Source organism: Podarcis filfolensis (assembly GCF_964270895.1).
Source record: "Podarcis filfolensis genome assembly, chromosome: 10".
Taxonomy (NCBI): domain Eukaryota; kingdom Metazoa; phylum Chordata; class Lepidosauria; order Squamata; family Lacertidae; genus Podarcis; species Podarcis filfolensis.
Genome location: NC_139612.1, coordinates 50,540,264 through 50,566,011, shown reverse-complemented (window position 1 = coordinate 50,566,011; position 25,748 = coordinate 50,540,264). Strand labels below are relative to the sequence as shown.

At 42.3% G+C, this 25,748-nt stretch overlaps 1 protein-coding gene across 4 annotated transcripts in view; it reads left to right on the top strand.

The window, feature by feature from the left end:
- The first annotated feature begins 2,911 nt into the window (after positions 1 to 2,911).
- RIC8B (RIC8 guanine nucleotide exchange factor B) overlaps positions 2,912 to 25,748 on the top strand; it is a 28,627-nt gene continuing 5,790 nt past the window's right edge. For 2 of the 4 annotated variants that reach the window (XR_014539169.1, XM_083574120.1), the window contains exons 1-8: positions 3,010 to 3,155; positions 5,895 to 5,937; positions 10,746 to 11,354; positions 13,156 to 13,250; positions 21,117 to 21,279; positions 22,811 to 22,906; positions 23,557 to 23,701; positions 25,096 to 25,240. Coding sequence is in view for 2 of the 4 variants with exons in the window: in XM_083574120.1 (XP_083430246.1) it covers positions 3,148 to 3,155; positions 5,895 to 5,937; positions 10,746 to 11,354; positions 13,156 to 13,250; positions 21,117 to 21,279; positions 22,811 to 22,906; positions 23,557 to 23,701; positions 25,096 to 25,240 (1,304 nt within the window). In the remaining 2 variants the exon portion in view is untranslated. Of the gene's footprint in view, positions 3,156 to 5,889; positions 5,938 to 10,745; positions 11,355 to 13,155; positions 13,251 to 21,116; positions 21,280 to 22,810; positions 22,907 to 23,556; positions 23,702 to 25,095; positions 25,241 to 25,748 lie in introns of all 4 variants that reach the window. The other 2 variants (XM_083574119.1, XR_014539168.1) reach the window with 2 other exon arrangements.

Below are 25,748 nucleotides of genomic sequence, written 5' to 3'. Positions count from 1 at the left end.
CAAGCTGGTGATGTGTGAGGTGGTTTCCACAATGTAGACCAATTCCCAAATTGTGTTCCAGGGGACAGCAGGTAAACTGATTTGCAAAAATTGCCCTAAATTAGGCTTGGATCTTAGATAATTTAAGGATTTGAGATTTACAGAAAAAAATGGTGGTATCCAACTAAGATGTATCATTAGTGCAAAGATTAATGCCCAAAGGAAGTTTCCCCCTGCACTCTCACTAATTATGAAGAGTTGAGGCGATCCCCAAGAACAGATTTAGGGGACACATGGACAGGGAAAAGAGAGAGGGAAGTTTCACTGCACAAGTGTAAATCCTTGAGATGACAGGGTGAGTTACTCATGCTATGTTAGATACAACCCATTGTTTCCCATTCTCCTTTCCCCTCAAGCTCTCTCTGTGCCTCATCCCACCCCTCGTCTCCAGGGTTTCCCCCCAAGCAATCAGAGAATGAGTCTGCACATTGCCACCAATCTCTCCTCCTTCCTTTTCATGCTTCTGATTCTAGGAAACGAGGGGGGAGGGGAGCTTTTTGCAGTTGGAGGGGGAGACACCCATGACTTTTCACCAGCCTGACTCATATCTGCCTCTTGGCCTCCCTCCTTACTTGCTTCATCCTCTGTCGCTGATTCTGGACTTCTCTGGCACAGGCTCTCCCAGCTCACTATGCCCTGTTACCACCCCCCTTCAGTTTCTGACACCTTCTCTTCCCCATCTTCTCCCTGTGACCAGTTATCATTGTCCCTGCTCTGAGCCTTCTTTCCTTGGTGGTTCCCCAGCTGGTTCCTTCCACCATTCCTCTATATCCAACCAGTCCCTCAAAGAACTGTGATACGATGCCCCTGCTGTTTACTCCCATTCCCACTTGCATCAGGTCTCCAGGCTCTGGAGCATTGGTGGGTGGGTGGGGACAGTCTATCTCTGGCTTTGAAGTTATTCACCTTTGACCAAAATGACCCCTGACTTTCCCCAGTTCAGCAATTCCATTATGATTTACCCCGCCCCCCAAAAAAACTGCTTTCAGAAGCTGAGCTAAAGCTGTTTTTATTTATTTATTGTACAAATTTATAAACTGCTTCACAGCCTGAGGGCATCAAAGCAGTGTTTGCTAAGGGTTGTTGGGAATTGAGACTGTGTTTCAAAATGTGCTTTAAAGCTATAGCCTGTACACAGCTGAATGAGGCTTAGTTCAGCTCAGTGCAGCAGCAAAAAGATGGGAGGCTCTAAATTCCACTTGGGAGCCTGCATGCCATGGTTTTGGCTTAGCAAGATGTGTGAAACAGGCCACTGAATCTAGGGACTAATACCAAAAAAAAGTTTATTTGAGGACTTATGTGGATTACTTTTGGGAATTCTGTGAAATGTTTTCCTTCTATCAAATTAGGAGGATTGAGTGGCAAGATTTCCCATGGTCATTCAGAAAGTAAAGTGAATATTTTTCAGTATTCAAGCTGTAGCTTGTAAGCCCATACATTAGCCAGTAAGCTCTTTTATGTTTGATTTTTAAAAATAGTGGTATAAGGGGTTATGCTATAAATTAAATTTACTGAGGGACTGTATTGTAGTTAAGGGCAAATGTCGTTTTGATGGCTGTGCTCTACCTCTGCAGCTGCAGCCAGCAATGTTTCCATATATCAGTTGCTGGAAACCACGTGAGGGAAGACCGCTCTTGTGCTGGGAACCTGCTTGCTGGTTTCCTATAGGCATCTGGTTGGCCACTGTGAGAGCAGGCTGCTGGACAAGATGGGCCATTGGCCTGATCGAACAGGCTCTTGGGTGCTTATGATAAGACCAGTCCAAATCTCACTGAAAGCGGCTAGGAAGGTGCAATATAGATGCAAAGGTGTGCAGTTAGGCGGAGGCACTGCCCGCTGCAAAACACTTATTACGTAGCCTGCAATCCAACATACACTTGTAGGTGATATTGAAATCAATGAGGGTTCCCTCCTTTCTTCTGAAGACACATACAGAACTGCACTAAAGCAATGACAAACCTAGACAGCATCTTAAAAAGCAAAGACATCACCTTCCCAACAAAGGTCTGTATAGTAAAAGCTATGGTTTTCCCAGTAGTGATGTATGGAAGTGAGAGCTGGACCATAATGAAGGCTGATCGCCAAAGAATTGATGCTTTTAAATTATGGTGCTGGAGGAGACTCTTGAGAGTCCCATGAAAGATCAAACCTCTCCATTCTTAAGGAAATCAGCCCTGAGTGCTCACTGGAAGGACAGATCGTGAAGCTGAGGCTCCAATACTTTGGCCACCTCATGAGAAGAGAAGACTCCCTGGAAAAGACCCTGATGTTGGGAAAGATGGAGGGCACAAGGAGAAGGGGACGACAGAGGACGAGATGGTTGGACAGTGTTCTCGAAGCTACCAGCATGAGTTTGACCAAACTGCGGGAGGCAGTGGAAGACAGGAGTGCCTGGCGTGCTCTGGTCCATGGGGTCATGAAGAGTCGGACACGACTAAACAACAACAACAACAGGTTATATTGAAATCAATGAGGGTTTCCCTCCTTTCTTCTGAAGACACATACAGAACTGCACTGTTGCTCAGTAGAGTTTAAACTGGTCCGCCAACCCTAGAACAACAACGTCAGTCAACCAGACGAACCTCCCGTAAGGGATTCTTTTGTCAAAGATGACCGCGCCCTAATCGGTAGCTAGGCAAGGAGCCCCACCATGCACTGCGCTCCGCCGGAGGGTTTGCAAAGCTCCTCGGGAAATGTAGTCTTCTCTAAAGAGCCGCCTCGGCGAAGCGCTCCCCGAGGTAAACAGAATCCAGCCAATAGCGAGTGGGCCGCCTGCCCACTCGGCCCTCTGCCAGCCAATCGGGAAGGCCAACACTGCTCTCCGGGGGGCGGGGCTTGTTGCTGCTGCTTCTACTTCTGCTTCTCCCACCGCGCGTGGCGTAATCTGAGGTGAAAGGTAGAAGGGTCAGGGGAGGCGGCCACGGAGGCTGTTGCCGTTGAAGCTGCCGCGCGCCGGCGAGGGAGGAGGGGGAGGAGGCGGCGGCAGCGGAGCAGAAGAGGCGGGAGGGGCTGCCTGGCCGCGCCCTGCTTCAGGGATGGCGTTGGAAGCGGCGCTGGCGGCGCTCGGTGGGCGCGGCGGCGGGGCCGAGCGGGACCTGAGTCGCTTCAATGAGCAGGTAACGACGAGGCAGCCGGCTGGGCTCGCCCCGCCTCGGAGCGCCTTTCCTTGCTCATGGCCCCTCAGGAGAACGCCCACCCTTCTCTCGAAGCGGCGCCGCGCCGGGTGGTCCGTTGGAATGCGGAGGGAGGGGCGGGACCCTCGTCCTCGCGCTGCTCTTTCCCGGTGGGCTGCTACTGGCGGAGCACCGGGAGGCCCAGTTCTTGGGTCTCCGAAGCGATTCGGAACCTTCCCCCCCCCCAACAGCTCTTCTCTGGCCATGGGGCGCTCTGAAGCGCATTTAGGTTGCCTTTGGCACTCGCTTCCCAGCAGAATGGGGTCCTCGGTCGGTGCCCCCTTCGTGGTGGGAGCAGATCTTTGCCAAATCTATCCAATCTGAAACAAAGCAAAATTAAATAATTAAATAAATATGTGGTTTTGTTTTGTTTTTGAAAATCAATGAAAAGCATTTAAAAAACAACAACAAATCTATCCAATCTGATCAACCCAGATCAATTCTGGTAGCATTTACCCCAGTATCTTAATATTTTGCTGGAAGCCGCCCAGAGTGTCTGGGGAAACCCAGGCAGATGGGTGGGGTATAAATAATATACTGTATTATTATTATTATTATTATTATTATTATTATTATTATTATCAGCAGCCCTGTGCAGTCTTAGCATTTCTTTCCCTGTGGGAAGCATTATTTTTCTAATCTACTGCGTTTCGTATTGTAGGTAATCCTAATTATACTTGCCCTCCTTCCCCTGTCACCACCATTAGCAGCCTGCAGTTTCTCTTATATTTATTTAAATAGATTCTTTTTATGTTTTCCAATCATCTTCAGATCGGATCTTGACCACAGCAGAACGCACACCTTCCTAATAGATGTTATTTTTTCTTTTCTTTAGGATAATGGTCTCTTCCCTTTCTTAAATGGCTGTATAATACTGCAAAGATCTGTAACAAGTTCAAAGAGTGTGTTGTAGCAAATATGTGTGGCCATAGCTATGCACATCTCTGGGTAGACTAAAGGACACGTATTATAGCATGAGGAGGTTTGGAAACAAAGAATGCTTTAAAAAAAACCCAAGGTACATTAAAATAATGGCTATCTTCCTACAGTGTTGTGGCTTCTAGAAGCTCCCTCCCCCAAATTTGTAGTATTTCCTGTTAGCTAGATTAGACAGCTGTCGTCCCCCGTCCCCCTCCCCTTGTGCTGTGGATTGATCCATTAAGCATCCATGCTGCTTTGAGTTGAATGCTCTAAGCAAGGTTACCTTTGAAGCTTCAGTTGGCCCACCAAGCTGGTTGCTTAGTTACTGGAGTGCCAGCTATAGCAACATTGTTCCACTGATCTACATTGCTTTCTAGTGTATTGCAAAGGTAATTAAAATGTCTGATCTAAAGCCGACTGGTTGAAATATTTATTTCTTGATAGGTGTGTATTACATATATTCAAAGTGTATTATATCTGGGTTCAGATTTCAGGTTGCAGCCCATACCAGGAGATAAAGATACATGTTTAGTAGTTTTACATTTCTGTATGGAGGTCAAATTGTCAGGCTCCTTATGCACTATGTTTAAAGGCCCTCTCTCTTGTTCTGGTCCAGCTGTGCATTCTTCCTGGTAAAGGTAAAGGGACCCCTGACCATTAGGTCCAGTCGTGACCAACTCTGGGGTTGCGGCGCTCATCTCACTTTATTGGCCTAGGGAGCCGGCATACAGCTTCCGTGTCATGTGGCCAGCAGGACTAAGCCACTTTTGGTGAACCAGAGCAGCGCACGGAAATGCCGTTTACCTTCCTGCCAGAGCGGTACCTATTTATCTAGTTGCACTTTGACGTGCTTTCAAACTGCTAGGTTGGCAGGAGCAGAGACCGAGCAACAGGAGCTCACCCTGTCGCGGGGATTCGAACCACCGACTTTCTGACCGGCAAGTCCTAGGCTCTGTGGTTTAACCCACAGCGCCACCGGGCCTCTCCTTCTGATCTCCGGGAGCAAGCAGGATAGGAGGAAGTGATCCTTAAAATATCTTTCTAAGCCAGGGGCCTCCAATCTTTTAAGACCAGGGAGCACTTTTGGAAGGTTGGGGTGGGTATATGTCACAAAAAATGACTGCCAAAGGGGTGTGGCATAATGGTTTCAACGTAGGAGAAGTTGAGCCAGTGCAAACAGGAACTGAGCAGGACACGCAAACAACCTCTCATAAATTTCCCAGAAAATTTCCCAGGGACTCTTTGTTTTTCTTTTCTTTCTTTAATAAATTTTAATACCACTCTTCATCCAAGGATCACAAAGGAGGTGGAGGTTTACAATATAAAAACATAAAAAATAATTCCTCCCACACAGCTGAAAAGGTCATACATAGATTGTTTAATTAGCCAAAAGCCGGGCAGAAGAGGAATTAACTGGTGCCCCCTGTCTTAAGCCATTTAGGGCTTTAAAGATAATAGCTGGATCGGTGTAATGTGATTAAAGGCCATCTTAGCAAGTGGTATACCACCAAGATGTCTTGCAAGCATCACTTTGCTAATAAATTGAGTATCTGCAAACCTAAATGCATATACTAGGGAGTAAGCCCCACTGAGCTCAGTGGAACTAACCTCTGAGTAAACGTGCTTAGAGTTGCACTGTTGACATCCTAAGGTTAGCCTCTGAGAGGATGATAAAGCATTTTCTGGCAAAATCAGAAAGCTTGTATGAGGACTATTAAAACATTTTTAAGAATGGATATTTTTTTTTTGTTTTCAGAATAGGTCCACCTTCAAATTTGAAGCATCAGATGAAGAGAAAAGAAAGGTAAGAAACACAGAAACAGGCGTGGGGACGTGTTTCTTCATGGTACACTGAGATATAGGGTTCTTACGGGCTATAGGTAGTCTGCTTTTCCTCTCCCTGCTTTGCGTCTGTTACAACAATGCCAGGATTTGTTGGCGACCATTACACTTAGGGTTGTTTCTGTCGTGTATATTTGAGGTTTGTTGAATTTAATAACTTAAAATCAAACTTGGGCCTGGGCCTGTTGTTGTTCAACATCTTTATAAATGACTTGGATGAAGGTATTGAGGGAATGCTCATCAAATTTGCAGACGACACCAAGCTAGGAGGGGTAGCCAATGCGCTGAAGACAGAATCTGGTTTCAATATGACCTTAACAGATTAGAGAACTTGGTCTAAACTAAAAAGAAAGAAAGAAAAAGAATTTCAATAGCTGCAAATGTAGGCAGGAAAAACCAGCTGCACAGATATAAAGTGGGGAATACCTGTATTGACAGTAGTACATGTGAAAAGGATCTAGGGATCTTAGTAGACCACAAGCTTAACCTGAGCCAAAAGTGTGATACAGAAGCGGAAGCAGCTAGTGCTACAGTGGCATTGTACCATCAGCAGGTGTTCTGTTCCCTTAGATTAGAAGATGTCAGTGTGGAATCAGCCCCCCCTTTTTTGTTTGTGTATATATAGGTTTCACCCTTTTTTCTTTTTTTTCCTTTTTTTGGTATCATAATTTGTAAACACAAAGTTGCTGAAATTCAAACAATATTCATTGTTGGGCATTAGTAATTTTGGGCTTTTTAAAAGTCACACCTTCCAAATTGCAGTGAATCCAGAAAGTAAGCATTAATATGTATAGAAGGGCTTATTTTTGCATGTGAAATTATACAGATAACTATATCATCATATTTTATATACTCTGATTGCAGCAGTAGTAAATTTGTTACTTCTGCTCAACAATATAGCAGTTGAAAGCTGTGGGGAAATGGGCAAGAAGGTAAAATCTTTTCCCTCTTAAAATAGAAAGAGACATAGTTGCCACATATTTAAAGAATTAACATTTCATATCAGTTGTCCCAATGCATACATCTGTCGTTAATGTGAATTGATCATTTTATTTTACTTTAGAAGGTGTATTCATAAAACTATTTGGATTTAAGAGATGATGAGTTATGTTTGTGACAAAGGCTTCATGGGTCATGATAGTGACTCCGCCTTTTCACCTTATTTGTGGTGAAGTTTAACATAATGATACAGACAAGTAGCTTTCTAATTTGTTACAGTGGTAATTGTCTGTATCCACACTCTGTGACTTCCAAGGATTTTTAAAATTGTGCCTTGGGTTGCCTGTTCACCATAGTCTCTCTTTAGGGCAGGGATGTGAAAATCTGTGGCCCCCAGATTATTATTATTATTATTATTTTATACCCCTCCCATCTGGCTGGGTTTCCCCAGATGTTGCTGGTCTAGAACGCCCAACATGGCCACTTGTCAGGGATGATGGGTGCATCTGGAGGGCAACTGGTTTTTCATCTCTACTTCAGCACATCTAGATTATGGGTCACATGGGGAGACACCATAGTATACCTAAAGTCAGTGGAAGATGCAGGTAAATTAGTGAATAATATTCACCTGCAATTTTCACATAAGCACTAGTACTGTTGGCTGATAGAGAAGCCTTTTTGGCACTGCCAGTGTATGTATAATTACTGCCTAATGCATTAGAGACGTTTTTGTGGTTCCTCAGAGTCTGCTCTTCTCCCTTCTCTCTCCCCTCCCCCCTTGCCCCAGTAGATGAGTCATCAGTTGCAATGCAATCAGGGGTTTCTCTGGAGAACATGCTTTAAAAAAACCCCCACATATTACAAGCTGTCTTCTAACTGTAATAAGTACATATCAGATTCTTAAAAGATAGGTGAACGCTGATTGTCTAGGCCTGATTGCTTTTGCCTTAAGGTGGGGAAATGAAAGTAATTGGGAAAATAAACGCTAAAAACAGGAACTGAGTGTAAAGAGATGACTTATGGCTCCCTGAGAATGCTGGCAGTCTGGAACAATATGGAGGCAAGGCGTATAATTCACTGACTCACTAAATGAACTTAATCTGCAACTTAATAGGGGTGGTTCAAATTCTGTTCTTTTAAATCCTTAATTGCTGGCTGTTCTAGTCACTAAGTTATTCAGCATAATTCATTTTCTCCATGACTAAAACGTTTGTCCTTGTTGTCTTCACCATTATCATACTATGCTGACAAAAGAACCCCTAAATAATGTAGATAAGAAAAAAAGTGTAAATATTTTTCCCCCAACCCCAAATTGTGTTTTGCTAACCATAGGTAGCAGGAACAAATTATCCGTGTAGGGCTCCACACAATGTGACGTGCCTTCTTACTGTGTCTTGTTCCATTCTCATGCTCTCAATACTCCCCCCGCCTCTCCAATTTAGCCACCCCAGGAGCACAGCATGCAAAAATATTTGACAGTGGACTCTATTATTAGATTCTAAATCACTAGCATGCAGCTTAAATTAAGGTGCCGTGGTTTCAGTGGCACCAGGGGTCAACAAAACCCACCTTTCTTGCTTGTCGTAGTAGATTAATGAATTTCTCTCTCTTTAATATATCTTAGGCCAGTGTTAGCTGGGTGTTGGCTGTTATTTTAGATCACAATTTCCCACCATCCCTGGTCATTCACCATGTTGTCTGTGGTTGATGGGAATTGGAGGTCACCATGTTGGATACCCTCTGCACACCTGCTTTGGCAGCAGTTGCTATCCATATTGTGTGTAGCTGGGCAATTCCAGAAATATCTAGAATCCTCCTGCATCATAGATACTTACGTTTTTTGTGTTATAAACTTTCACTTTGTCAGATATATTAGGTGATGTTTGTGTAGGTGTGGCTTGTTATGGACAATTGCCAGCTACAGTTTGCATGGCACAACAACTTGCTGGTCTGTGTTTGGCAGAATAGGATGTTTTGCCTCCCTTCCCACCCTCCCAGGCCAACTTGGGTTCAACTTGAATAGCACTTGCTATTCTCAGGGGCTATTTTCAGGTCAGATTTTAACTAGCCTCTTTATCCTGCATAGGCAACAGTAGGAATGCTATTAGCCCATACAAGAGTGGTGTGAGAATTATAGAGTAACTAGACAGAGATTCCAGCTTATTTATGGACTACTTTATTCCCAGAGTTCTCATTGACTTGATTATAGTCATTCTGACCAATGAAAGGCTGCAGAACTCAATTGAATTCAATAAATTAAGAACATGCCTATCTCATGAGCCCCCTAGGGAGGGCTTAATTAAAATCAACTGAGAATTTAAAATTGAGAAGACCCTGGGTCAAAAGACATAATGAACTGCAAAATCTTAAGGCCAGGCCAGGAGAAGGAAGCATGACATGATGCCAATTATTATTTGTTCAGGAGGCTAGGAACATCATGTACTTTAGTAAATAATCCCCAAGGAGACTAAAATACTAGGGGCTGCCAGTGGCCCTGTGTAGTGTGGTACGTGACACTTTTTTCTGGCTGGGCAATTTTGTAGGGTGTTTTTTGTTTTGCTTCCCTGCTCTTTGTGCTTCCCAAGTGTTTCTAGAGCAAAAAACACCCCACCATGTAGAATTTTCAGTGGAAGCTTCCACAAAACAGTCCTTTTTGTATTGTTTGGTCTCTACATCGATGAAAACAAAATGGCTGCAAGGTTCAGTAAGATCTTTGCAATTCCAGAATGGCTAGATGAAGTATTTTACTTTGCTATATGTGGGAAACTGCATTTGGACAACCCCATGGGGGTTCTGCATTCCTGCATGCCTTTATCTGATCTGTTTACGGTAATGGATTTGGAGTTGATAGCAGAATGCTCTCTGGCCAACATAGTACTGGTTTTAGAGTGATACTTGTTGCTTTATTTCTAATCTCTTATTACGCATTTATGAACCTAACACAAATCAATGTCTGAGTTAGTGCACCGAGCAAATAATAGAAAGTTCAGCTGCGTAGCTGATAAATGTTGAAGAGAGAATTTTCTCATGTCTCAGAAATTATCCTTGTTGTACAGAGTACACACTATGCTTGCATTTGTTAGCAACCTGGCACTGTTACTTGAAAATGACACAAGCCACTATACAGCTTTGTAGAGCTTTAATATGGTCATCAGCCCTTGAACTTGGCCATGATTTGTACATAAATGCAGTAGGTTTGTGCCATATACTTGCAAGTTTGTAAGAGCTGTATCCTAAGAGGCAGTCCAAAACTGGTAATTTAAAAAAAAAAAACTTCTTGATTTGATAACCACTTTATAATGTGGTGGTACATAAATTTTGTTAAATAAATAAAATATTTTGTTTTTGTTTTTTAACCTAAGTTAAAGGATGCATCAATAGTAGTAGTAGAGTAGTTACTGTAGTCCAAAGTGCCTACAGCTATATGCATGGGTGCAACTTGCTTTTTACTTAAAAAACTGAGTTCCTGTGATTATATCATCCTATTCAGGAGCATCCTATACTTTCTGTGGCACAACTGAAGACATTCCTGTATTTTGATGCTTTAGATCAGAGCCAGCAATTGATATGCTAGCGAAAAGCCAAGTTGTACTATTCTTATTTGAATCCATTTGTTGACCAAATCAGACATAATCTAGTTCTGATTAATGCAGCCTTCCTTTTGATATAATTTCACAAACTGTGAGCCACACAGCATACGATAAGTTGAAGCTAAAATATTTTTAATACCATTGATACTCTATGACAAATCAGAGGTGGGGATGGGTTATGGGTGTGTTACATTGCAGGGCAGAATGGTAAAATCTCATTCCTTTTTTCCTGTATGTTCAGCAACTATGTGAAGGAATATTGCTTTTACTGGACAAAGATACAAAAACATCCTGTAAAGTCATTTGCCTGGAGGCTCTCCGCATACTCTCAAGAGACAAAAAAGTATTGGTTCCTGTAACAACAAAGAAAAATATGCAGATCTTGATGAAGCTGGCAAAGCTGGACACTATGGAGGATTCTTTGGAAGATGTGACAGATTTCCCTGTCATAGTGGAAGCTTTAAAATGCCTTTGCAACATTGTTTTTAATAGTCCGGCCGCACAGAAACTCAGTCTGGAACTGAACCTGGCAGCTATGCTTTGCAATCTCCTGAAAAAATGCAAGGATCAACAATTTGTCGAAGACATTAAATGCTTTGATTTGCGTCTCCTCTTCCTCCTCTCCCTTCTGCACACAGATATCAGGTCACAGTTGCGTTATGATCTCCAGGGATTGCCACTGTTGACTCAGGCCTTGGAAAGTGCATTTAGCATAAGATGGACAGATAAATACATCACAGCTGAAGACCAGGAAATGTCACCGTTGTCACTGCAAGAGACAGATTGTGCTGTCGAAGCACTGAAAGCTCTCTTTAATGTAACTCTTGACAGCTGGAATGTACACAGTGAGGTAAGATTTGAGTCTGACATATCTTGCCCAGGGTTATTTCTCTGCCAGAGGATTGCATCTGAGACTACAATTTTACATCCTTGCCATTGCAACAGTTGATTGGGAGTAGCATCCCAAACGCAATGCAGGATGCAGCATAAATTTCAAAAGCAGAGTCTTCTGTTTATCTGAAACTGAATTTTCCAGTTTCTGGAGTCCAAGCTCAAGTGTCCAGGACAATAGGACCTATGATTTAGCTAAGTGTTGCATAATGGTGCCCTCATTATATGGCACAGAATATTCTGTCCATATTATTTGATCTATTGTTTGGATGCAGTTTGGCTGACTAGAAAGGCCCCACCACCACCAAGCAAAAAAGTAATTCTTCTTGGGAGATGTGGACACACCAGAAGAAATAGGAGTAACTTAATCTCCAATGTGCTGGCCTGCAAACAGTGCCAAAGAGAAGTACTACTCCTGTTTGAGTGTGAAAGAAAACACACCATATGTAACTTTTAACTGCCAAGTTTTAATTGTAAGTGGACATTTCCAAAAGATATTCAGCATGGCTCATTATGAAAGAAACCTTGTCTTACGTTTCTAATAATCTAAAAGTACTGTAAATGGTACACTAACTACAGAATTGCAAGGTGTTGCAGATATACCGTATTTTTTGGCCCATAGGGCGCACCTAGTTTGGGGGGGGGGGAATAAAGAAAAAAATTTTTTTCGGTATGTAGGCAGCTTTCTGCAAGCCGTGGGAGCCCAGCGCGAAGTCGCCCGGGGCGCGCTCCGCTGTGCGCCCCGGGTTTCGGGATGCAGGCTGCTATCCGCAAGCCTAGGGAACCCGGCGGGAACTCCCGCAGGCTCCCAAGGCTTGCGGATAGCTTCCTGAAGCCTGGAGAGCGAGAGGGGTCGGTGCGCACCGACTCCTCTCGCTCTCCAGGCTTCAGCGAAAGCCTGCATTCGCCCCATAGGACGCACACACATTTCCCCTTCATTTTTGGAGGGGAAAAAGTGCATCCTATAGGGCGAAAAATACGGTAATTAAGGATGGAGAGATGAAATCTATAAGGGAGAAAAATTGAATTGGCCTTGATTTCCCCCCCCCCCTTTTTGTAGTAATTTTCAAAATTAGAATTTGGGTAAGAGTTTCAAAGGAGAGTATTGTTGTACTGTACTGATGGGAGAAAAGAATAATGAAGCCAGTAGTTCTGTGCCTATTTTTCACATTTCCACTACGCACAGTAATTCTAGTGAAACCTTACATGATTAAGTACAATGGAGTTGTTATGGCAATACTATGACCTAATGAACTTTGCTCTTTGTGGGGCAAAATGAATGAAAGTAACATACTATTTCTTCCCATGGGCACAGTATTGCTTCTTGCATGTTCTGCCCCATCTTGTTTTGGCCCTTAGTAAGGAGAAGAGCAAAGGAAGCTATGGGGAAGGGCAAGACTGAATCGTGGATGATCCGACTATGTATGTAAGAAGGCCGGGTTGCTGCAGTGGGGGAATTGTTTGTTTTAACACCAGATTTGAAGAACTGTCAAGAAGAGCCAATTCAGTTGTGGAGAAAATAATACCTGGCAAGAATGGCATGATTTTGCATGAATAATAATTGAAGCCTTACTTCTATTACTTATTTTGAAGACTGAGAAAACATGTGAACATATGAAGCAAAGTTCACACACTCATATGGGTTTTGTACTGTGCCAGCCCTTTTAATTTAATCCCTGTTCTAATTAGGACTCTTAGAAATCCCCATTTGCAGCCTTGATAATTAAATATGTTTCTCTTCATAATTTGTATGTCCACAGAACGATTCTCATGAATTTCGTTACATGACTGCCATTCTTCGTCACTGCTTATTAACTCTGGGTCCTACTGAAGACAAAACTGAAGAGTTGCACAGGTTAGTGAAATTGCAGGTCCATTTATTTTAGAGATAAATGCTTCTTGTTTGGCTAGGTCAGGGTTAGGGAACCGGTGGCCCAGGCATCTAGCAGAATCTGGAAGGCCGCAAGTTCCCCATCCTTGGGGTAAGTGCTTGTCTGCTTGATCTAATACATCTTTGCTTGCAGAACTCTGTTAACCTTTGGGTTGTTTTTTACAGTGAAATCAAATACTTGTAAAATCTTTTTCTTTTTCTTTGAATAAGTAAAACATAAGGGTGCGGAATTATTGGAATAAGACTTTTGCCAGTTGCCTCAAAAGCAGTACTGTTCAATGGCAGTAGTTTGCTTAGCACTTGGACATGTTGCCAATCAAATGACTTACCTAACAAGTGTGTACATGTGTGCAGAGAAGTGAAATGGATTACCTCTGCTGGAGCAAGGATGTATACTGAAAGCCCAGAAAGGCTGATGATTTGTTTTTTTTTCTTGGCACTGGATACTTATTGTCTAAGCCAGGATTAATTTCCATCCTTCCCGAAGCACTCACAGTGGTGAATCTAAGTAAAAGTGTGGATCTTAAGATACAACCTTGTGTTGGGGGATATTTGAAAGCTTTTTCCTCTGTTGTACATATTAAATGGAAGATTAAATTTTGATTCAAAAGCTCTGGAAATACAAGACTGTGTTGTGTGGCCCTGTACCTGCCATTGCAGATTTCCTTTGTACACCGGACCAGCACATGGCTTCCAATGGTGGACTCTCCTTCATTAGAGGTTTTTAAGCAGAGGCTGAATAGCCATCTATCATGGATGCTTTAGTTGAGATTCCTGCCTTGCAGGGGGTTGGACTAGATGACCCTCTGCGTCCTTTCCAATTCTGTGATTCTGCAGCCTTGACAAAATGGTGGAAGGGCTCACCTGAGTGAATTGGCCTTAAGGATAGATAGGTTTGCGGGGGGGGGGCAGCTGCTTAAGGCACAGTCTGGTAAGAATTCTAGTTCTGGGGTCAACAACCATAGACAGCACAGTCAAGTCATTTGTGTATGGGCACACAAACATGCCCCTTAATACTTTGGTCCTCAAGCTCTGAGCCTCCATATGTATGTATGGTACTTAAAGTAAAAGTCAGAATGTAAATAAGAACATAAGAGCCTGCTGGGCCAGGCCAGTGGCCCACCTAGTCCAACATCCTGTTCTCTAAGTGGCCAACCAGGTGACTGTAGGAAACCCACAAGCAGGATTCGAGCACAAGAGCACTCTCCCCTCCCCCCCCCCCCGCTTCCCACCCCAACCCCATGGTTTCCAGCAGCTGATATAAATAAACAATGGCCTTCTGTACCAGGTACCATTGAGATACCTAGAACCTCATTAATTGCTCACTTGTTTCCCTTCTTCCCTGCCAATATCTCAAAACATTTGTGGGTTGGCCTTGGCATTAAGAGCATAACCTGAAGCAAAGCCTGCCAAAGGTGAGTTTCTTTATCTTGCTAACGCCTAGCTCTGCCTGATCCCTTATGTTAGGCATTTAACAGCTGCAGCCACACTACCGTGTTAGTAGCGCTCTGTGATCAACCCTGCTCCGTCATTTCTGACTCCAGACCCAGTTCTGCAGTCTTCCCTGGCTCATCATAACCTAGCCTTTCTACCCTGCACTCTGTACTTAACAATTCCATTCCTCGTTCTCAATAGCGATATTCAGGCATTCTTAATGTCGCTTAAATGAACAAATGAGGAGCATAGAGGATGCATGAATGCGCTTAACTGTTCTCCCTCTGCATGTTCAAGGGCAACTGTCAGCAGTAGGGAGGCTTCCCCTCTGCAAAAAGTTGCCATTCAACACATGGAGATAGGAATGATGGAGCAGAGCTAACAAACATGTGCACTCTTTCCTTCTCATGTGTTCATTTAAGCCCCATTTATGTACACCTGAATACGGCCAATATGTTGTTGTTTTGTGCTGTTCCCTTAGCTGCTCATATCTACCTTAAGACCTGTTCAGGCATTACTTTGCTCTTCCCCTACGTGGCGAGTTCAGGGACAGTCCTCAAACTCATGCACTGCATCTCTGCTTCTCGTTCCTGTGCATATAGAGGGTGATGCCCAAACCATCATTTGAACACTTGATCTCTCTTGACCGGGATATCTAACACACACACACACACACACACACACACACACACACACACACACCTACCTACACCTGCTGACAGTGAATGGGGAACAGAGAAAGAACACAACCTCAAGGTTCATCTTGCCTGAAGGTGAGGACAGGGAGTAACATCTGAACAGGCTGTGGGATAACAAACCCTTTAGGATTCTCTCCTGTTTGGTACTATCCAGTGATTGGTGCTGTAGTAGTAGTGTGTAGCCCTTTTAAGATTTATATTTGGCTCTCACATGACTTGATATTTCTTCATTTGGACCTTCTTTGGCTAAAAAGGCGAGGTGTTTCTCTGCTTGTTCTGTTATGTTCCTGTTCTATATCATCCTGAAACATGTAGACCTGTTAATATATCCTGGAGGAGGCAATTTTCTTTCTTTTTGCCAATGCTCTCTTTCTTTTTGGTCAAAATCACTGTGCTTCATGCTCGCTAAGCTCAAGCTGTCAGGAAGGCTCATGACTGTAGAAGACCTAGACAACTACATGTCCTACCAGGTGTTTCCATGAGATTTGGTGAGGGGATGCTCCTTGCTCTTTGAAAATTTAATGGCAGAAATAACATTAAGCCTAGTTCTGATGTGATGACGCACCTGCCTTTTTTATTTAGGAAGTATAAGTGGTACTTACTCCACACTTTTGTTCAAGAGCAACTGTCTGAACTGAAGTTTTATGCTTGCTTCTGATGTATTTTTGAATGATCTGTTAATTGTTAGTGTTGGAGTACATAACCATAAAAAGTTACTATGACTCTATTACAAACTGCTTATTTTAGTAAACTGCTTTGAGCGCAAAAATGGTTTGTACTTTAGTATTTTTATTTTGCTTTCTATGTATTCCTTTGAAGGCCTATAAGGTGGAAAAGCAATCTAAAATCTAAAATTTTTTTGCGGTGGGTTTCTTTGCAACCGTGGAGGATTGCAAACTTTATAATGAACACACAGATATTTGACTCATTGTGGTTAGCATGCAAATGATCAGCCTTGTCAACCCAATGAATTATATAAGATGGATGGAGGCTTATTTGTGGTATAGTCCCGTGCTCGAACAAAAATGTTAATGTGGGCAGAGGGGTGAGAGAGCACAGAACTGCTTCACTCTCCTTGCATGGAAGATTTAGGTCTCTTAACAGAAGGTGTATCAAAGTCGCCAAAGAGAAGGGTTGGTTTTATCAAAGAAATTTATTGGTGGTTATAACAATTTAATTTTTTGTTTACAAATGTTGCCCCCTGTTCACCGACCCCAAATTGCTCCAGAGGCTTGGGGATCATATAGGAGGAGAACAGGGAAGTTCTCTTGCACTCGCAGACTGTGTTCCACATACAGCAGGGGTCAGCAACCTTTTTCAGCTGTGGGCTGGTCCACCGTCCCTCAGACCATGTGGTGGGCCGGACAATATTTTTTGGGGGGAAATGAACGCATTCCTATGCCCCACAAATAACCCAGAGATGCATTTTAAATAAAAGCACACATTCTACTTATGTAAAAACAAGCGTCCGCAGGCCGGATTGAGAAGGCGATTAGGCCGCATCTGGCCCCCAGGCCTTAGGTTGCCTACCCCGGACATACAGAATGATTTACTCAGATACAACCCAGAACATTTTCACTGTCCAGTAACACAATCCACACTCTTGATTATGCAGTCCTCAACTGCTTATGAGTGCAATTGTGAAATTAAAAATTTATACCCATGTAAGAAACACACGGGTGGTGCTGTGGTCTAAATCCCTGTGATGGGGTGAGCTCCCATTGCTCGGTCCCAGCTCCTGCTAACCTAGCAGTTCGAAAGCACGTCAGAGTGCAAGTAGATAAATAGGTACCGCTCCGGCAGGAAGGTAAATGGCATTTCTGTGCGCTGCTCTGGTTTGCCAGAAGCGGCTTTGTCATGCTGGCCACATGACCTGGAAGCTGTACACCGGCTCCCTTGGCCAGTAAAGCGAGATGAGCACCGCAACCCCAGAGTTGTCCGCAACTGGACCTAATGCTCAGGGGTCCCTTTACCTTTACCTTTAAGAAACTAAAGAACCACTTGAAGTAGAATTTTCTATATGCGAAAACTGATATTTATTTCAGAATAGTGTGTGTGCATGACACAGAAAACAAATAGTCATTCTATTTTATTGGCCTAGCCTGAAAATTCAACATTTGCAAAAAGGAGGACAATACAGTCATACCTCGGGTTAAAGTCACTTCAGGTTGAGCGTTTTCAGGTTGTGCTTTGCGGCGACCCGGAAATAACGGAATGCGTTACTTCCGGGTTTCGCCGCATGCGCAGATGCTCAAAATGATGTCACGCGCATGCACAGAAGCAGCAAATCACAGCACGCACAGACGCGGGTTGCGTTCTGCTTTGGATGCGAACGGGGCTCAGGAACGGATCCCATTCACATCCAGAGGTACCACTGGATCCCATTCACATCCAGAGGTACCACTGTACATGCCATTTTATCATAAGTTGAATTCTTGACCTTTAAAAGTAGCAGGGGATGGAGAAATCTACCTGAGACCCCAGAGAGCTTCTTAGGCATATACTTTTTGCTTTATTCATTCCTCTACATTGAAAAGCAAGTTCTAATTCTGTGTGCTTGTTAGATGGACATGGATTTAGTTTTAAGAGACCGTGAATAGAAACCTAAATATATATTTTTGGAAACTTGGATATATATGTTTAAATTACATTTACATTTAGAAATCATTTTAAGGGGGAAAATAAGGGACAAATGACTTTTAAAAACACTTATATAAATTGGTTGCCTTTAAATTATAGAATACTTTTTATTCCTCCCTGTTTCTAACAGGATGCATATGAGAAGCTTATATATCTTATAGTACTATCCATCATGTCACTTAAAATATTTGAAGGTACTCTTTAAATTATTGTATGCATTAAAGTAAATGCCATGTTTGCCAACTAACAAGATTTTAATCAAGGCTTTCAGTGGTGCTAAACAGTTGTTTGCTTTCACATTTGCATATCAGGAGGGGGCTGAGAGCGTGAGTAGGTGGATGTCATGTCCCAGTGATTAATGATCTCTAAGAAGCTGAGAGAGGGGATAATATACGCAGCATTTCTACCCCCTGGAGGAAGAATGCAAACACCATTGTGCAGATCTGTGCACAGTCACTGACTTCCTGGTAGCTGGAGAATTTCATACACTTCTTGGCCACAAATAAAACTGTCAGGCGGAGTGACAAAGATCAGAAAGCCAAGCTTTGGTTATTGAAAAGAATAGCTCAAGCACAGTGATCCAGAAAATTAATTTTGTAGGTGTTTGGGAACACCATTCTTATTAAGAAACCAGTAAAAAGGGGCCTTCTGTGGAAACTATCCAAGCTGCCAGTCCCCACCCCCACCCCTGATTCAATTTTGCTGTTTCTTGCCAATTCAGTTTTACTGAAAGGAAGTTACCTTGCAAAATGTGAGGTAGCTGCAGCAAAACCCAGCCTCCCATCTTGTGTTTTGCATCTCACTTTCTCTTGATGCTGCTTCCAGAAAGTAAAAAAGGAGAATGAGCTATACAGTACTGTGGTCACAGGGATGGTGAAGGATGTTGTGCAAAAAAGAACTTCTGATAACTACTTCTAAGTAAAATGTTTGCACAAAGTGAGATAAGAGACAAAAGAATTAGTGACTGAAGCCATTTGCTGACTTAGATACACTAGAAATCAGTGGAACTTGCCTGTATGGTCTGTATGAATCAGAATAAAAGTGAATGTATGTTTGCTCTTTGCCTGTGCTAATGTTGTGGCTTAAATGCCTTCTAGGTACATAATGCAAGCAGTTTGTGAACTTCTAAATTTAATGCCAAGAAGAGATGTCTAGCCTACAGTGTTATCTTTCAGCCATCAAAATTGTAACACACTAATCTTTGGAAGTATGATTTTAAGATTAGCTAGCTACACAGGTAGTTTGGGTGGGGGTGGAGGTTGAGAGAATGGAGATTTTGAAAAACAAAGCTTATCAAAATTGCTTAAGAAAGCCTTTTGCAATGCTTTTCAAGCTAACAACTTCCCAGAATGGAAATAAACCACAAAACAAGGAATACAAATGAGCTAGACTAGATAAGCCTAAATTGCAGTTCCCACTACATGATATCTTGGTGGTGTGTATTAGAATAACAATGCAATTTTCTCCTAAAACCCTTCTCTAGGTTGAATCTTGCTATTCTAGAACATTATTTTTTCAGCATGGGAACTTTTAATTTGCTTAATACATAGAAACTATAAAGTGCTGGGTCATAAAATTTATATACAACAGGAAAAGGAATGCAAATTAAACACAAACAGAAGAAAACCACTTATCAAAATGCAATATAAATCCTAACACAACTGCCAGTGCTGAGTAAGCATTGTAAAGGTTTTTCTTCTTTTGCAAAAAACAAACCCAGAACAGACAAATTGGTATAAATTGCTATTCCCAGTGCATTTCAAGAAGCATCTCTTATCTAGGGAACTGAAGCCTGTTAACAATCTTCGCGCTGCTGTTTACCAAAGCAGCTATTTCCTTTGTCTCCAAGCTATTGCTGTATAATAACATAGGATGACTCCTGCTGAAGCAGGTCAAAGGCCCATCTAATCCAACATCCTGTTCTCACAGTGGCCAACCAGAAGCCTGAATGGGTGGTAGGGTTATATGTATAACATCACTGGTGCACAAATTCTAATGCAGACTGCTCACTTGTGTTCTTTTCCCCAGACTTCGCCTTACTGCTTTCCCATAAGACTTTTCTCTCTACTGCCAGTTGCCTGTAGGATTGCCAGTTCTTGAAGTAAAAAATTATGGAACTTAGGCAGGGCCCACCTAGGGGAGTGTGATCCTTTTGTGGCTTCACAACAGTCCTTGCTGCCCTAGGGCTTGTTTGAGAGAAATGGCGAGATCTGGATTTATTATTATTTTTTTATCACATAATCTCAGGAAAGCCTCTATTTCATTTGAGTCCCTGCCCACCAAGTAGTACTATCTGTGCATGCTGTTGGGCCCCTGCACAGACCACAACACAATCCAGGCTATATATGTGGCACAATGAGAAGGCAAAACATACTCACAGAATATATGCTTCAAATGGGCCAAACCCCAGACTACATGCGACATCATGTGTTCGTTACATGGCCAAAGACTTCGGTGGGTGTGAAAGAAACAAAACAGAGGTTTTGTGTGTGTGCCCATTCATGGGAAGCTCTCACACCAGGGAGTAGCTTGGTCTCTTCAAACAAGCCTTTAAAGTAGAGATCTTTCCCAGTCTGCATCTGTATTGGAATTATTTGTAGACATGTTATTCTTTGGGCATTTGCCACTCTTGGGCTCCTTTGAGAGGAAGTGTGGCATATAAATCTAATAAATTTCAAAAAGGCTAAGAACTTGCTTCTGCTTAAAAATGCTAAGAATTTTAGGAAGATGAATTCCGTACCTTCTTCTACACTTCATGCTTCCATTCCATTGAAGTATACCTGCAATCCTGTTGTTATTTAAACTTTGGAATTTACCTTTTCCTTTATTTGATAATCTCCCCAAAGTCTACCAAATCCCTGAAAATTCTTTGGAATCTAAGATGAAATCTTAGAATGGGGTGTACTATGTGTTATACAGGTACAGCATTATAATCTGCTGTTATGCTAGAACATACAGGTTCCTCAACACAAATGCTTGGCATTCAGATGTGGTGTTTGCTGGCACGGTATGAAGAAAATAGTGTCATGAATGAGAATGTTTTTAAAATCTGTTTCAGCAACGCAATCAACCTTTTAAGCAACGTTCCAGTTTCTTGTCTGGATGTCCTTATCAGTCCATCGACACAAGAGGATCCTGAGGACACAGATATCAAATATAATGGCATGAATATGGATGCAATTCAGGTGCTATTGAAGTTCATGGAGAAGAGAATTGACAAGGTTAGATTGTTTTATATAAGAGCTAAAATCATTGTTTTTATACATTAATTAGATGTTCGTTGTCTTGTGACAAATACCATCTTTTGAAACAGCTGTGCGTGGAAAAGCCACCTCTGGAAAGACTTTGGTTTGGAGATAACCATTAAGCATCCCCCTCATCTCCTGGTCACTTCACCAATCACATTCACGGCCTTTTGTCACTTGAATAAAAGCACACATTGTTGCGAACCTGTTACATGGTTTGCAGTAATAATGTCTTGTTGGGCCTTAAAAGCTGACACAAGCTATCTCTTAATAACAAAAATGGGCCTGAATCAGAAATCCCCAAGTTTTTACCTATTCTTAACCATCTAATATTTTCAAGGTTGGAAGATGGCCTTGGGGAAATGCAACGTCAGGTAGTTGGGTCTACCTAGGTTTTTTATTTTTAAAAATTGTGTTACATATTCAGTGTTTGCCTACAAACCAAATCACATACAAGTGTGTAGAAAGATGAGTGTGATTGATATCAATATTTTGATTAGATACTAGGGGGGGCATAAAAACAAATATTTATGCCATATTTGAAGGATCCTCTGTGCAGAGCAAACAAAACAGCACGTGCACACACAAACATACAGCTATTTCTCATTGAAGCACTGCTTTTAATATCAAACCCACAAATGAAACATAGACTGATTAGTTTTATTAAAGTAAAAGCTATTTGTTGCTTCCCATTATCAGCAGAGGTCCTCGTGTGTGTGTACATACGCGCGTGCACACACACCAACATATCATCACATAGCCATTAAAATAATACAGTACAGATGGAACATATCGTTCATCCAAAATCAGAAAATATCATTTCCTTATCTAGACAAGAATGAAGACTAAACAGCTATTGAAAGGCAGACCACTAGTGCTTTCTAATGCATGGAAGGCAGTGTTGGGACCAAGTGAGCTTCCTTGTGCAAGGTGTTCCATAATTGGGGGGCTACCACAGAAGGCCTGTTATCTTGTTGCTCCCTACGAGTATCTCTTGGTGGAGACACACAGGATGTCTTCAGATGGTGATCTCAGTGTCTAGATAGGCTTATACAGGGGAAAGGAGGCTTTAAGGTATTGGTGTCTTGAACCATGCCGGTCAAAGGCAGCACTTCAGATTGGCAGCCAGTGTAATTTAGACTGCATAGTCCCAGTTCATGTTTTGGCTGCTACATTCTGCAGTAGCTTTGATTTCGAACCTTTTTCAGAGACAGCCCAATGTACAATGCATACATCATGATCAGGAATATTTGAAAATCATCCGCATGTCTGAAAACATGTCATAAACACGCCTGGGAACATTAGCCAATCACAGCTCTGGAGGCATTCATTTGTGAATTTTCAGGTGTGGAAATGCTCTTTAAATGGTATGGGAAAGACACGAGGGACCTGCTGTGGAAACTTGGTGACTTGTTTTGAGAAACACTAGAGCAGGAATATGGAGTATGGTAGAAAATCCCAATGTTCTTGGAAGAAAAATGATGTGTCTTGTGATTTCTTATTCTAGGGGAGCAGCTATCGGGAAGGTCTCACTCCAGTTCTCAGTTTGCTAACAAGATGCTGCCGATCTCACCGGAACATAAGGAAGTTTATTAAAGCTCAGGTGAGATACCACAGAGATGAAGGTAACAAAGGAATACAAACACTTGACAGGAAGGCTATTTTAAATATTAAGGGATCTTGTTTATATTTTCACAAGGTATTAGAATACCTTTATCTTGCTTTATAGCCTTGGGAAGCCCTTAGAGTTGCTTGCAAAATTATTGCTTGCAAAAAACTCACACTCAAATGGGGGAACCTTTGGCCCTTGAGATGGAGTTGGAATCTAGCAACCATCGTCCCTGCCCATTGGCCAGGCTGACTGAGACTGACAGGAGTTAACCAACAGCTTCGGGGGGGGGGGCAGGTTTCCCATCCCTGGAGTACAGGAACGGAAGCTGCATGATGCCCATATGGAACCAAGATTATTCAGGCAGCATTTCTTGCTCTTATCCTTTCCCCTTGGTCTCCTACCTGGCACTGTCTCCCACTGATGACCTCGAGACAAGCGAGTGGGTCTGAGCAGCTGGGTCTCTTCCCTGTATTCTCTTACTAGTAGTTGCTCAGCAGCAACAAAGGAATGGGGCTAAGACCTCATTGTAGAGCTAGGCAGAGTGTTAAAGCAGAATTTTTACAAATACTTTTGAATAAGAAAGTGTGGTGAACACTTTCCACTGGAGATTAATTGCTCTTATTACTTGTTTTTGTCTTTAGGTGTTGCCTCCCTTGAGAGATGTATCTAATCGCCCTGAAGTTGGCACAACACTGAGAAACAAACTAGTGCGACTCATGACTCACGTTGACCTAGGAGTGAAGCAAATCGCTGCAGAATTCCTTTTTGTTCTTTGCAAGGAGAGAGGTACAGGCTGGTTCTTATAATGAATGTGGGTGGTTATTCCAGACTTCTGAACAATTGCTTGCCTGGTTATCTCCTGACAAATAGAATTTGCTTCTGAACAATCACAAATGAAAGTTTTTAAACTGGTAGAGAGTTTATTGAAGTTGTTAATATGTCACAAATGCCTACTTGAATATGGGCAGGTGGGACAATAAACCTTTTTTTTAAAAAAAAATAATTTTTATTAACAGGCCAATCAAATCACATTAATTCCAAATTACACAGCCACATTTTAAAATTTTTGTTAGGGGTACCCATGCTTCGAGCTCCGAAAGGGATCCAAACATCACTCTTGCTGCTGCTTTAATATACATAGTTCTGTCCAAATAGTATTCACAGTTCTATTCAATGTTCTCTTTGTTGTTTTCCTCATCTTCTTCTTGTTATCATATATTCATTTCTTTGTGATCTCTGATAGTCTCCACAAGCGGGTTGAAAACAAACGTTGTTATGTCCTGTGTGGATTTTACACTCTTCCAAGAGCCATATCAAAATAGACAGACATCATTTCAACACCTCCGTACAAAACGTTTCTCACAGTCTGTCCTGATCTTCACAGGCCTGCCGCTCTCATAATTTTTCTCCGGGGGCCCTGCCAGGCCGAACTCACATTCCGATGATAGTAACAGCCATAGTCCTCCTCCCCCTCGTTCCTCCTGCGGGCAGGCCTGCCATAACAGTCTCTTTTTATGACTGCGTCACAGAGAACTTTCTTTCCTTTCTCGATGTTCCCACAAGCCATATCTTTGATTAGTAATTAATTTCCACACAGTTCTTATCCTCCTGCTTGTGATCAGTAATTTGCAATGATTCTTTCTTAGGGGGGAGGGATTATTGGGTACTCACATAACACAAAAAAATAAAAGTTTTTCAGGTGGGACAATAAACCTAGTGGGTTTATTTTGCATGTCTGAATTAGAGGCAACTCTGTAACACCCCCCCACACACACACATTAACAGTATTGCCATTTCACCAGTATGGACAGTTGTACTATATAGTTATATATAAACATCTTGCATTTTATATAAGAAATTGGAAATACAAGTATTTAGTTGCCACAAGAAGTGTAAAATTCTAAAATCAAGGTTTAAATTAGGTTATTTTAGGTGACAATATTTTCCTTTAGCCATGCATGCTGCTTTTCTTAGTTGAATAACTTTTTTCTCTTTTCTTTTTCTCAACTCTTAAGTTCTGTAGAAAAGCAGAAAACATGCCAACTTCACTGGCATCTTAAAAAGAGAACTGTTCCATGCCACATCAGACAGGGAGCATTCAGACAATCTGAAGACTTCGTTTATGTTTGAATGTGACTTAAATTTAACAAACTTGTAGAACTCTCTCTCTCACTTTTCAGTTGACAGCTTACTGAAGTACACTGGCTATGGCAATGCAGCTGGGCTACTGGCAGCAAGGGGCCTATTAGCAGGAGGAAGAGGGGAAACCTGGTACTCGGATGACGAAGATACAGACACTGAAGAATACAAATCTGCAAAGCCAAAGTATGGTACTGCTTGGGTCTCTCACCTCAACCCCTCTCGCCTCCAGTGTATTAAGCTTAGACTAGTTGTAGTCAGCTTTGTATCCTCCAGATGTTTGGACTACAACTCGTGTGACCTTTGCTGATGAGAGTTGTAGTCTACAACCTCTGGAGGAGTACCATGTTAGCCACCCCGGTCTTGTCTCTAACGTTGTCTAAGATATGTTCTTTAATTTTTTGGACCTTTGTTTTATCACAAAGGGCTGAATTGTGGACTAAAACTTTGATTACCGTATTTTTTGCTCTATAAGACGCACCCGACCATAAGACGCACCTAGTTTTTAGAGGAGGAAAACAAGAAAAAAAATATTCTGAATCAAATGTTGTTGAAGAGGCTTTGTGCGGCTATCCCTGAAGCCAGAACAGCAAGAGGGATTGCTGCGCAGCTCTCCCTCTTGCTTCAGCGATAGTTGCGCAGCCTGCATTCGCTCCATAAGACACACACACATTTCCCTTTACTTTTTAGGAGG